The sequence below is a fragment of the Staurois parvus genome, unplaced genomic scaffold (genome assembly GCF_062004578.1).
Source record: "Staurois parvus isolate SC_StPar_1 unplaced genomic scaffold, SC_StPar_1.0 ptg000242l, whole genome shotgun sequence".
NCBI lineage: Eukaryota > Metazoa > Chordata > Amphibia > Anura > Ranidae > Staurois > Staurois parvus.
This window is the reverse complement of record NW_028318038.1, coordinates 1,691,511-1,705,339: the sequence shown is the minus strand read 5'-3', so window position 1 is coordinate 1,705,339 and position 13,829 is coordinate 1,691,511. Positions and strand designations below refer to the sequence as shown.

At 42.5% G+C, this 13,829-nt stretch overlaps 1 protein-coding gene across 1 annotated transcript in view; it reads right to left on the bottom strand.

Moving 5' to 3' along the window:
• WDFY2 (WD repeat and FYVE domain containing 2) overlaps positions 1 to 13,238 on the bottom strand; it is a 116,040-nt gene extending 102,802 nt beyond the window's left edge. The window contains 2 exon segments of the mRNA XM_089680328.1: positions 12,984 to 13,005; positions 13,008 to 13,238. Coding sequence (XP_089536454.1) covers positions 12,984 to 13,005; positions 13,008 to 13,119 — 134 coding nt within the window. The 5' untranslated portion in view covers positions 13,120 to 13,238.
• Between the last annotated feature and the right edge of the window lie 591 nt (positions 13,239 to 13,829).

Below are 13,829 nucleotides of genomic sequence, written 5' to 3'. Positions count from 1 at the left end.
TGTTCAGCCAGCTATAGCCTGCCATAGACTGTAACAGGCTGGACTGCACCTGTCCCTCCCGGGTGTGCTAAAACACTGGGAGGGATGCACAGTAGTACAAGGTCAGGACACGTACAGGATCAATACAAAGGCCATAGCACGGGTTACTGATGTGTACCAAGTGCTTCTCAATACACACGGGCCATAGTGTCTGATGTTACTGTACTCACAGACCTCATCCGCTCATCCTGAAGATCACGGAGTGCTACAATGTGTGCAAAGCTTGAGGGCTCATGAGCATAGGTGTTCAGATGTGTGGCAGCACAGTGGAAAATGGTTAGCACTTCGACCTGGCAGTACTAGGGTTTTTGGTTTGAATCCCAACCACGGCACCACCTGCCTGGAGTTTGCATGTTCTCCCTGTGCCTGTGCGGGTTTTCTCCCACAATCCAAAGACATGCTGGTATGTTAGTTGGAGCCTATCTAAATTGGCCCTAGTATATGTATGCATGAATGTAGGTTAAGGACTTTAGATTGTACGCTCCTTGAGGGTTAGGAACTGATGTGAATTTACAATATATATGTAAAGCACTGAGTAAGTTGATGGCTCTATATAAGTACCTGTAATAAATAAATAAAATGTTTATTCTTTTTTTTTATGTATCTGAATGCAGCTGTGTGTTATATGCTACATTGTTTAGGGCAAATGTATGCCATTGGCTCTAAATACTGAAGATGGTAGGCAGCAAAAGCTGCCTGCGTTCTAGCAACCAAGGATGCAAGGTTGCAGGAGCTGCCTGTCTCTTAACCCCTTCAAGCCTAAGGGTACAACAAATCTAAATGCCTAAGCACAATTCTGCAACGTTGACATGTGATAGTAAAACCGTACATATCATCACAACTACTTTGTACATCCAGGTGGATTATACCTTGATTTTTTCAGGACAAATTGAGCTTTCATTTGGTGGTAAATGGTAATGGATAGCTCCTATTTTTTTTATTATCAAAGGAAAACTGGCCCAAAATATAAAAAAAAAAAAAATCTTTTTTTTTTATTTAGCTTTGTGTTTCTTGTTACTACCATAACCTACCACCATAGAACAACCCAAAATAAATTCTCCAGCTCTTGACGATCGCAGCGATACCATATATGTGTATGTTATTTGTTGTTTGTACCTGTAGTACAGCCCAGAAACAATAGTGCATATTTTATTTTTACCTAAAACACACTGACATTAATACCAATTTTTTTTTTTTTTTATAAATCCTGACCTTTGACCCTGACCTTGACCCAAACACTAACCCTGGTACTGAACTAGATCAAACCTTGATCTAGGTATTTTTCTTTATTTTTTAATATTTATCTTTTTTTTTCTCTCTCTCTCTCTCTATGTCAGGAGTTAGAGAGATACAGTTGCAAGAAAAAGTATGTGAACCCCTTGGGATTACGTGGAGTTTTGCATGAATTAGGCATAAAATGTGCTCCGAGAGTCATCTAAGTCACAACAATAGAAGAACACAGTCTGCTGAACATAATACTACACAAACATTAGATGTTGCTATGGTTTAATTGCACATAACATGTAAACATTTACAGTGCAGGGAGGAAAAAGTATGTGAACCTTTGGACTTAATAACTGGTTGACCCTCCTTTGGCAGCAATAACCTCAACCAAACGTTTCCTGTAGTTGTAGATCAGACCTGCACAACGATCTGGAGTAATTTTGGACCACTCCTCTTCACAAAACTGTTTCAGTGTAGCAATATTCTTGGGATGTCTTTTGTGAATCGCTCTCTTAAGGTCATGCCACAGCATTTCAACCAGGTTGAGGTCAGGACTCTGACTGGGCCACTCCAGAAGGCGTATTCTGTGCTGTTGCAGCCATTGTTTTGTTGAACTACTTGTATGCTTTGGGTCATTGTCCTGTTGCATCACCCATCCTCTGCGGAGCTTCAGTTGGCGGACAGATGGTCGTACATTTTCCTGCAAAATAAACTCTGGAATTCATTTTCCCATCAATGACAACAATCCGTCCAGGCCCTGAGGCAGCAAAGCAGCCCCAAACCATGATGCTCCCTCCGCCATGTTTTACAGTGGGGATGAGGTTTTGATGTTGGTGTGCTGTGCCTTTTTTTCTCCACACATAGTGTTGTGTGTTCTTCCCAAACAACTCAATCTTGGTTTCATCTGTCCACAGTATATTTTGCCAGTAGTGCTGTGGAACATCCAGGTGCTCTTTTGCAAACTTCAAATGTGCTGCAATATTCTTTTTGGACAGCAATGGCTTCCTCCGTGGTGTCCTCCCATGTACTTCATTCTTGTTTAATGTTTTCCTTATTGTAGATGTGTCAACAAAAATGTTAGCATGTGCCAGAGATTTCTGTAGGTCTTTAGCTGACACTCTGGGATTCTTCTTTACCTCATGCAGCATTCTGCGCTGTGCTCTTGCAGTCATTTTTACAGGACGACCACGCCTAGGTAGAGTAGCAACAGTGCTAAACTTTCTCCATTTGTAGACAGTCTGTCTTACCATGGACACATGAACATCAAGGCTTTTGGAGGTCCTTTTGTAACCCTTTCCAGCTTCATGCAAGTCAACAAATCTTGATCGTAGGTCTTCTGAGAGCTCTTTTCTGCGAGGCATGGTTCACATCAGACAGTGCTTCTTGAAACCAGTAAACACAAAACAGGTGTGTGTTTTTTAAGGGCAGGACAGCTGTCAGCAACACATCCAATATCATCACACTGATTGGAGTCAAGGTTGGCTCACTCCTGGCTCCAATTAGCTCTGGGAGAAGTCATTAAGCTAGGGCCTCACATACTTTTTCCTCACTGCAGTGTGAATGTTTACATGTTATGTGCAATTAAACCATGGCAACATCTAATGTTTGTGTAGTATTATGTTCAGCAGACTGTTTTCTTCTATTGTTGTGACTTAGATGACATTCAGTGCACATTTTATACCCAATTCATGCAAAACTCCACGTAATCCCAAGGGGTTCACATACTTTTTCTTGCAACTGTAATAAAAATACTACACTATTCAAAACTTTTGTTTTGTGGCTTGTATATGAGCCATTTAAGGTGGATCACTATCCTTTTGGCAACTAACTTCTATGGTGGAGATGCATAAGAGGAGCTGTCCCTATATGCTGTGAGGGTCCGGCCTGTAAGGTCTGGAGTGCCTTTCATGTGTGCTGTTTGTGTACTAGTGGAGCTCCCTGTCCCCGCCAGAACCTTGATGACCACCAGTGTTTCCCCGGATATTACATGCACATTAATATTGCAGTTCCGGTGAGTGAAAGCATACTTCAGTCCCTTATCACTGAAGTCAGGAGCACGGAAATATGACGCATCACTTTATGGACTACATGTATTTCAAGATATCTTCAAGATATTGCCATCTGATTTATCATTTCAATGTCAATTTGTTCACTAATAACACGATTTATCATCCATTCACTTTTTATCTCGTCACCATCTGATGACACTTTTGTAACACTTTTTAGCGCATTAATTTGCGTCTTATTATATGCACTTGTCACTTTTCATTATTTTAGTGCTGCATTTTATGTTATCAGGGTCGGGCTCCTGCTTGCACTTTTCCCACCCCCATGTTTCCCCCTCCCCCTAGATAGACAGACAGGATACACACACACACACACACACACACACACACACACACACACAGAGTGTGTGTGTGTGTGTATATAATATATTTTCATGGCCAAAAATATTGGCACCCTTGCATTTCTGTCAGATAATGCACCACTTCACCCAGAAAATTGGCGCTGTTACAAATGTTTAGGCATTCTCGTGTTTATTTCTTTTGTTTGTTTTGGTGTGACACAAAAAAAAGTAGAGAAACAAAAAGCCAAATCTGACACATTCCACGCAAAATCCCAAAAATGGACTGGACAAATTTATCAGCACCCTCAATTTAAAGCGGAGTTCCACTCATACTGTAAAAAAAATACAAGTCAGCAGGTACAAAAACTGTAGCTGCTGACTTTTAAAAGACAGCCACCCACCTGTCCCATGATCCAGCGGTGTCCTCCCCGCAGACCGTTTCACCGGCTGTCCTGTGTTCCAGGCGCTGGCATCTTCAGTGTGGGCATCCACCTGTGACAGCTTGTGGCTTCACAACCGGGTGCCCACTGCGCATGCATGAGTAGTGCTGCACTTCCTGAAAGGCCCCGTCGTCTTCTGGGACTGGCCACATGTCCCAGAAGACTTCAGAGAGGGAGGGTAGGACAACTTCCGCTTCCAATCGCCTAGGAGCGTGTACCTGTCAATTTCGGGTACCTGCCCTCCCCCAAGGTGCCAATCCTTAATGGGGAGCGGGAGACCAGTCTTTAAAGTGGAACTTCCCCTTTTGGGTGGAGCTCCGCTTTAATATTTGATAGCACAACCCTTGGAAAAAAATAACTGAAATCAATCGCTTCCTGTAGCCATCAATGAGATTCTTACACCTCTCTAGTGGAATTTTGGACCACTCTTCTTTCGCCAACTGCTCCAGGTCTCTCAAATTGGAAGGGTTCTTTTTCCCAACTGCTGCTCTATGGGATTGAGATCTGAACTCATTTTTGGCCAGTTCAGTACTCTCCAGTGCTTTGTCTGAAACCATTGCTTTTTGATGTGCTTTGGGTTATTGTCCTGCTGTAAAACCCATGACCTCTGACAGAGAACCAACTTTCTGACACCGAGCCCTACATTGCACCCGAGAATTCTTTGGAAGTCTTCAGATTTCATAATACAGTGCGCACAGTCAAGACATCCAGTGCGTGAAGCAGCAAAGCAACCCCAAAACATCAGTGAACCTCCACCAAGTTTGACTGTAGGGACTGTATTATTTTCTATAAAGGCCTCATTTTCTTTTTCTGTAAATAGTAGAACAATGGGCTTTACCAAAAATCTGTAATTTTGTTTGTTTCGTCTGTCCACAGCACATTCTCCTAAAAGGATTTTGGCTTCCTCAGGTGAGTTTTGGCAAACTCCAATCTGGCTTTTTTAGGTTTGTGTGTCAGCTGTTGGGTCCTCCTGCATCTCATACCATAGATTCCCATTTCATTCAGATGGCGACATATAGTCGTACACTGTGCCTGAAGGTCAGCTTGAATTGGTCTGGAAGTTGATCGAGGTTCTTTATCCACCATTCAAACAATCCTTTGTTGCAATCTTTGACTAATTGTTCTATTTCATCCACGTCCAGGGAAATTAGCTATAGTGCCATGGGCTGTAAACTTCTTGACAATGTTGGGCACAGTGGACACAGGAACATAAAATTTCTGGAGATGAACTTGTAACCTTGAGATTGCCCATGCTTTTCCACAATGTTTGTTCTCAAATCCTCAGACAATTCTTTTGCTGCTCTCTCTCTTCTCCATGTGGCACACAGAGACACACAACAGAAAGGTTGAGTAAATCTTTCACCATTTTAACTGATTATCACCAGTGTGATTTCTATATTGTCAGCACCTGTTAACTGATACAGGTGAGTTTAATTACAAGAGCATCACAAACTTGGAATGCAATTATTTCTTACAATTTGGTGAAGGTGCCAATAACTTTGTCCAGTCCATTTTTGGGGGTTTTCGTGGAATGTGTCAGATTTGGCTTTTTGTTTCTCCTCTTCTGTGCGTCATACAATACAAACAAAAGAAATAAAAGCCTAAACATTTGTAATAGCAACAATTTTGTGGGCGAAGTAGTGCATTATCTGACAGAAATGCAGGGTGCCAATATTTTTAACCATGACTATGGTATGTATGTAGAGCACACGAGAGCGAGAGAGCGAGCACAACACACAGGACCGACCAAGAAGAGGTCAAAGGGTTGAAGTTCATTACCCAGTTGACATAAGCAAAAATTAGTCAAAAAAAGCAAGCAAAAACAGTGTTTCCTCCATAGCAAAAACCCACTTCCCCAATTCATTTTCTATTTCTATCCTGTCCTAGCAGCATTAAAATACATTAACTAACTGGCACAGGCAATGCAGCTCTCTTTTGCAGATACCGTCAAAATGCTCAATTCCCTAAGTTATAACACACTGGTGGTCAACTTACATGATATAGGGGGCCTCAAGTGCAACCCTTGACATCACCAAAGGTTCACAAATACATCACCTCCCCACCTCGTCCAATCAGAGAACACTTTGCATTAATTGAGAACATGCAAAGTGTTCTCTGAAGCCACGTTTAGCGCTTGGGCGTCAATGGAAAATACTCTGGCCAATCAAATGAATAAACGTCCAAGCAGCGTTTAGCTTTTTTTTCTACTGCCAGGAGAGTTTAACGACTGGGTGAGTTCATATGTCCATAAGGCCTTATACTGCAACTTACCAATTCTTCATTTGTTTTTTTTAAGGCATTCCAGCCATAAAGTCTCATCTTCTGAACAGAACAAACTGTTCTGCAGAGGTAGCAGTCACAGGGTTGAGACAAACTATTTACCACTGACAGGGGTGCTTACAATGATCAGCTTTTATTTACTCTGGTAAAACCTTTATCCCAAAGGTTAAGGTTTGGCATGTTGGGTATCTATATACTTGATGTAACCTCATCTTTTATATTTTACAAAAAAATTGGGTAATTTATTGCGTTGTGTGCACCAAAATTAAACTTTAGTGTATTTCTTTCTGAAATCTAGTGTTTCCTAGACCTTTGTGGTAATATATTATATAAACAGGCAGCAAAAGGGTTCAAGGAAACCTGTACAAAGAGTGATACAAAGTAAAATAAGGTCTGTGGAAATCTCCTGGAGCAGAACATTCATACCTTTAGGGCTTGTTCACACTATCTCCGTTGATCTATGCAAAACAATTGATTTCTTTGTGCCCTGTTCATACCATAACAGACAAGCATTTTACTCACCTATGTGTTACCACACTGCAGTGCAAACACTTGAATAAAGCGTCATTGTGGGATTTGTCAATAAAATAAAAAAAAAAATAGGAAAACAGTGCCTTCATTGTAATAACAGTCCATTTATTTTAGCACTGACGTGAACAAGCCCTTTTTCTAAATGTAGGGGCCTTTATAGTGTCAAATATGCAGCTAATTAAGGCAGTCCATGCTTTCCGCAGGGCTCCACAAATCCCAGGCGCCAGGTAGCCATGGTGATTAGAAATTGCATACTGTTGCCTGGGCTTTTGTCAGCCCATTCACTGTTGCAGGGATGCACAGTTTGTATCGCCCGACACCCGGGGCATGCAGTTTCGGGCGCCGGGCAGGTAGTTTGTTTTCTCCATTTAGCCCTCATGTGGGCAAGGGCTCACTTTTCAGGTGGAAGCATTCCTCTGCTGCCAAACGGCTTCCACAAACGCAGGTAAAGTACCCACTATGTATCCCAGGCTCCGCTTACCCATCTGCCAGCTCAGGACCTGCATAGCGGGCACCGCAGGGTAGAGGGGAGGGAGAAGAGTGGACACAAGTCTGCTTTCCTCCCTATCTTGTTCCTGACCCAGAAGCGATGTGTGTGATGTCATTTCCGGGTCCCCATTGACACGTAATGCACTGTGATCTGCAATGCATTACATTCAGTAGAGCACAAGGGACCCTGCATATCTCATCAAATAAAACCTGTCGCCAAAAAAATCAGCACATAGGGGCCTTTTTGTCCCCTATTTGATAAATAGGGAAAAACATTTTTTTTTTACACCCAAGGACATAAAATTCACCCCCCCAAAAAAAAAAAAAAAAAATGAGGCCCCCACTTATACACATATACACACGTAAATGCACATGTTGGGGAACCTACGCATGAAAACATTGCGATACGCATTGTACCATATCATAGCTCACACTGGAATAGGAGCAATGATTTTAGCACCAAAGCTCCATGATGGCTTTTAAAGAGTCGCCTATAGAAAATATAGGGTACTGAAGTTTGGCTCCTAACTTTTTTTAGCTGGATCCTAGATCCAAAGCAAATTTGTCAAGCCCTGCTTTTCCATGCTGGTTTCTAGTAAACTTCGTATTCAGCGAGGATACTGTTAGGTGACACATTTTTTTTCTTTTGGACTTGGCTTGGAAGCGCCATTCAAGTGGGAAAGGAAGTCAAAGAAAATGCTGGTAGGAGGAAAAAGCAAAGCAATAGAAAGACAAGCTCATTACTGGGATGCTTGTCCATCACGATCCAAGTTGAAGATGGGTCATAATAGTCTGGGCTCAGAGGAAGTGGAATGAATAGTGCTGGCCGAAATGTTATCAGAATGGCACTGAGGACATCTAGTGTAAATAAAGTTGTACTGCAGGGCTCAGCTCTGACATGTATGCGAGTATTGCAGCAAAAGAATCTATGTTTTAACCCGATGCCTTCCATCAACCTTTTGAGCACTTCTGAATGACAGGAGGTGGTGGCAGAGTTCCTGACCATGTGACTGATATGACTGGCTCCGTCAGGCAAATGATCATAAGGACAGTAGCTTGCTAGGTGTAATGGGAGCGCACTCTTAGCACACAACATGGATGCATATGTGTGGCATGTGGGCTTTAAAGTGGTTGTAAACCCTTACATATACCCAGTGAAGTGACTGGCTTCAGGTAGTACACAGAAATAACACAAATCATCCTATGTAAGTTGTAGCGGTTTATCTGCAGTCTTCTCTTCTCTACATCTGTTCAACGTGCTAAATTAGAAAGCTTGTCTGAGAGTTCAGAAAAAAGGGGGCGGGAAGCTGAAGCTCCACTCTGAAGAGTTTAGTGGGGAAAGCTCTAAGAACTGATTGGAAGGAAGAGACACACCCCCTCCACACAGCTCACAAGAACAGAGCTGAGGCTGTCAATTACAGGCAGTGTACTGGAACTTTCTCCCATCATCATTTTGCTCTTGGTGTCAGGAAAACTTGTCAGAAGTGATTCATGCAGATAGTAGAGGAAAAAAGGCAGCAGACAGAAATGACATTTAGTGCTCTGGAGAGAGACAAGCACATACTACAGAGGGATATGCTTTGTTCATATTTCACATCTGAAGTGTACAACTACTTTAAGGTCCACCCACCCTGATGATACACATATGTGGTGGGTGGTCAACAAGGGGCTAATGGCTGATTTTTATTATTATTTCACTGGAGATCTGCTGTAAGTAGATAATTATAGAATATGAATTACAAAGTAGACAAACAACCATAATGTCACATATCAATGATGTGTAACAATGTACTATAGTCTGAAGGTGGATACATTGCCAGTACTGCACTGAGCACACTATGGGAGCTTAGGCTGGGGTTCGCTCTGCATCAATGTGTATTTATTGCTGTCTGTGTCCCCATTAAGGGAGATTCACCCTCTCTATTTTTCCTAGTGACTGTTTTCACCAAAAGTGAAAGAAAGTGCTAAATTTTCACCAGAATAGGAATTCTGGGGAAATCTTCCAATGGGGACGTCAGTTCTGCCGACTACCAGGGATTCCCTCAATTTGGAGGGATTTCCTCACTTCCTCTTTTGGCTATGGGACAGGAAGTGAAGGGAAATGTCCGTAAAGGGGACACAGATGGCAAAAAGGAACTCCAATGAAGAAAAAACAGTGAGACATTTTTTACTGGAATGCAGGGAATGCATTGTTAAAAAACATTTGACTTTATCAGCCTGCGGACCACTCCATGTAGATACTGTGGTGGGCTAGCTGCTCTGCACTGGATCACGTACACTCACCGGCCACTTTATTAGGTGCACCTGTTCAATTTCTTTGTAACACAAATTGCTAATCACCCAATCACATGGCAGCAACTCAAAGCATTTAAGCATCTACACCGCGTTCCAAATTATTATGCAAATTCTATTTAAGTGTCACAAAGATGAAATATTTTGTTTTTCAGTTTAACTCATGGATGGCATTGTGTGTCAGGGCTCTTTTGATCACTGAAAACAATCTCGGACACCTGTGATAATTAGATTGGCCGGTGAGCCCAATTTAAGGAAAAACTACTAAAGGACGGTGTTCCACATTATTAAGCAGATCACCATTTTCAAGCAATATGGGGAAGAAAAAGGATCTCTCTGCTGCCGAAAAGAGTGAAATAGTTCAATGCCTTGGACGAGGTATGAAAACATTAGATATTTCACGAAAACCTAAGCGTGATCATCGCACTATTAAGATATTTGTGGCTGATTCAGAACACAGACTGGTTCTTGCAGATAAAGGCACATTGAGGAAGATTTCTGCCAGATCCATGCATCGGATCAAGAGAGCAGCTGCTAACATACCATTACATAGCAGCAAACAGATATTTGAAGCTGCTGGTGCCTCTGGAGTCCCACAGACATCAAGGTGTAGAGTCCTCAAGAGTCTTGCAACTGTGCATAAACCTTCTATTCGGCCACCACTAACCAATGCTCACAAGCAGAAACGGCTGCATTGGGCAGAAAAATACATGAAGACTAATTTTCAAACAGTCCTGTTCACTGATGAGTGCCGTGCAACCCTGGATGGTCCAGATGGATGGAGTAGTGGATGGTTGGTGGACGGCCACCCTGTTCCAACAAGGCTGCGACGTCAGCAAGGCGGTGGTGGAGTCATGTTTTGGGCCGGAATTATAGGAACAGAGCTGGTCGGCCCCTTTAGGGTCCCTGAAGGTGTAAAGATGACCTCTGCAAAGTATATGGAGTTTATGACTGACCACTTTCTTCCCTGGTACAGAACGAAGAACTATGCTTTCCGTAATAAAATCATCTTCATGCATGACAATGCACCATCTCATGCTGCAAAGAATACCTCTGCATCAATGGCTGCTATGGGGATAAAAAGGAGAGAAAGTCATGGTGTGGCCTCCTTCCTCCCCTGACTTCAATCCTATTGAGAACCTTTGGAGCATCCTCAAGCAAAAGATCTATGAGGGTGGGAGGCAGTTTAAATCCAAACAGCAGCTCTGGGAGGCTATTCTGACATCTTGCAAACAAATTCAAGCAGAAACTGTCCAAAAACTCACAAGTTCAATGGATGCAAGACTTGTGAAGCTGCTATCAAATAAGGGGTCCTATGTTACAATGTAACGTGACCTGTTAAAATGTTTAAAAAGTTAAAATGTTGTTAAAAGTTTGATTGAAATAGCTTTTGATTTCAGTAAATATGCTGCAAACACAACAAATGACAATTTTCAGTTCTTTACAACCTATAAAGTGTTTTGAAACTTACTGTGCGTAATAATTTGGAACAGTGCATTGTAAGTGTTTTATATTTAACAAAAATCCTGTTATCATTAGGAGGTTTGTTCAATAAAATGGGAATTGTACTCTTAATAGTTCATAACATGAGAATTATGCTGACTGTTATTTACATCAATTATTTAGGTAAATGAGAAAAATATCATTTGAATAATAATTTGGAACACGGTGTAGACATGGTGAAGACAACTTGCTGAAGTTCAAACAGAGCACCAGAATGGGGAGAAAGGGGATTTAAGTGACTTTGAAAGCGGCATGGTTGTTGGTGCCAGACGGGCTGGTCTGAGTATTTCAAAAACTGCTGATCTACTGGGATTTTCATGCACAACCATCTCTAGGGTTTACAGAGAATGGTCCGTAAAAGAGAAAATATCCAGTGAGTGGCAGTTGTGTGGATGAAAATGCCTTGTTGAGGTCAGAGGAGACTGGGCAGACTGGTTCGAGATGATAGAAAGGCTACTGTAACTCATGTCAATATGGACCAAAATCTCAGGAATGTTTCCAACACCTTGTTGAATCTATGCCACAAAGAATTAAGGCAGTTCTGAAGGCAAAAGGGGGTCAATCCTAGTACTAGCAAGGTGTACCTAATAGAGGGGCTGGTGAGTGTACATGATCCAGCATTTTTGAGTAAGGGGCACCCGCCGCCCCATCTGTGCTGTTGTTCGGTACAGCACAAGTCGTTCGATGATTTATGTCCAGTATCTGCTGATCAGCTTAGCAAATGACAGTACAGGGCCCTGTGTTTACTAACAACATAGGGCCTTGTACACAGAGCAGAGATGTGGCTGTTTTCTTCTCCCTGCAAAGCAGGGAAATAAAACAGTCACATCTCATAGTAAAAGCATAGTAAAAGCAGCACATATTACACATTGTTAGGCCCACAGTTAACCCTTTACCTCTAGATGTTGACCCCTTAGTACAGTGACAGTGAAAGTCTAAAAAAATAAAAACTCCAGTGAATATCCCATAGTTTGTAGATGATATAACTCTCACACAAACCATTTAATATACACATATTGGGATTTTTTTTTTTAACTAAACACATGTAGCAGAAATACCTTTTTGGCCTAAATTTATGATGAAATTTGAGGGTTTTTTTGTTTATTGAATATGTTTTCTAGCAGAAAATAAAAATATAGTTTTCAAAACATTTGGTCTTTTTTTTTGTTTCTATAACAAAAAAATCAAAGATTAGGTGGTGATCAAATACCACCAAAAGAAAGCTCTATTGTGTGAAGAAAGGACATACATTCCTTTTTTGTGTACAGCACTGCATGACCGCACAACTGCCAGTTAAAGCAGCGCAGTGTTGAATAGCAAAAACAATGGCCTGGTCATGAAAGGGGTAAAACCTTCAGGAGTAGAAGTGGTTAAAACCACTTTGATTTGGACTCTTTATTATTAATCTGGAGCTCCTTCCACTGATGGATTGTTTTTCTTGGCAAAAAGACTGCCGGAGATATAACCCTCCCTTACTCCACCCAAAATCAAGGTATATCTCCCAAAGTGCAACCAGCGCACCGCCGTAAGCACCAAAGCGATTCTTGTCACATGACACTGGGGGGACAGTTCAGGTGGCGGAAGAGGACCCCTTCATCACGGGAGATCTAACCCGAGCCTGCTCACCCGAAACTGAAATACAAGGTGGGGTTTCTAGGCGCAGTGATGTGTGGTTGCTATGGACAACGGCCAGCAGTCATATCAGAATAGTCTCCTTCCCTGCACCTGTCACAGCGCTGGAGGTCTCTGTGTCACCTACCCCGGACACTGAATTATTCACAGCCAGGACACGGAACCTGAGCCCGGTGCTGATTAATAGATGATGGAGGAGTTCATACCTGTCCTCGGACACACTGATCACCCGTCCTCCTTGGGTACAATCACCGCCATGTTCACCACGTCCTGCGAGCCCTCCACCTTGTTCAGTAACACCGGCTTGCGGGTGAGGGGCTTGGAGTGGATCTCGGCGGCCATCCTGTCCCGGGGAACGAGGAACCCCCCCCTCTCCGCTTCTCCGCAGCCGGGACACACAGCCACCAGCACAGCTCCACCACTCCGCAGCCCTGTCAGCTGACCGAGCACGTCACTCTACGGACACGCCCACTCACTCTGTGTTGTTGTCAGCTGACCGAACATGTTCCGCCCCTCCCTCCCTCCGTGTTGTCAGTTTTTTTTTTTTCCCCCTCAAATCTTTATTCAGACGACATAAGATGACAGTAAACCCCATATTTAGATGGTACATGCAGTGGAGGGACAAGGGTGCCCAGGCAGGTCAAAGGGCCCACCTTCCCTCAAGCTCTTTAACCCCTTGCCTACCAGTTACTTATACCCCCTTCCTGCCCAGGCCAATTTTCAGCTTTCAGCACTGTTGCACTTTGAGTGACAATTGTGCGGTCGTGCAACACTGTACCCATATGATATTTTCATTTTTTCACACAAATAGAGCTTTCTTTTGGTGGTATGTACTCGCTGCTGGGTGTTTTATTTTTTGCACTATAAACAAAAAGAGTAAACATTTTGGAGGAAAAAAAAGATGTTCTTTGTTTCTATTAGAAAATTTTGCAAACCGGTAATTTTTCTCCTTCACTGATGTGCTTTGATGAGGATGCATTAATGGGCACTGATAGGCAGCACTGATGAGGTGGCATGGATTAGGCAGCACTGATAAGCTGGCACTGATATGC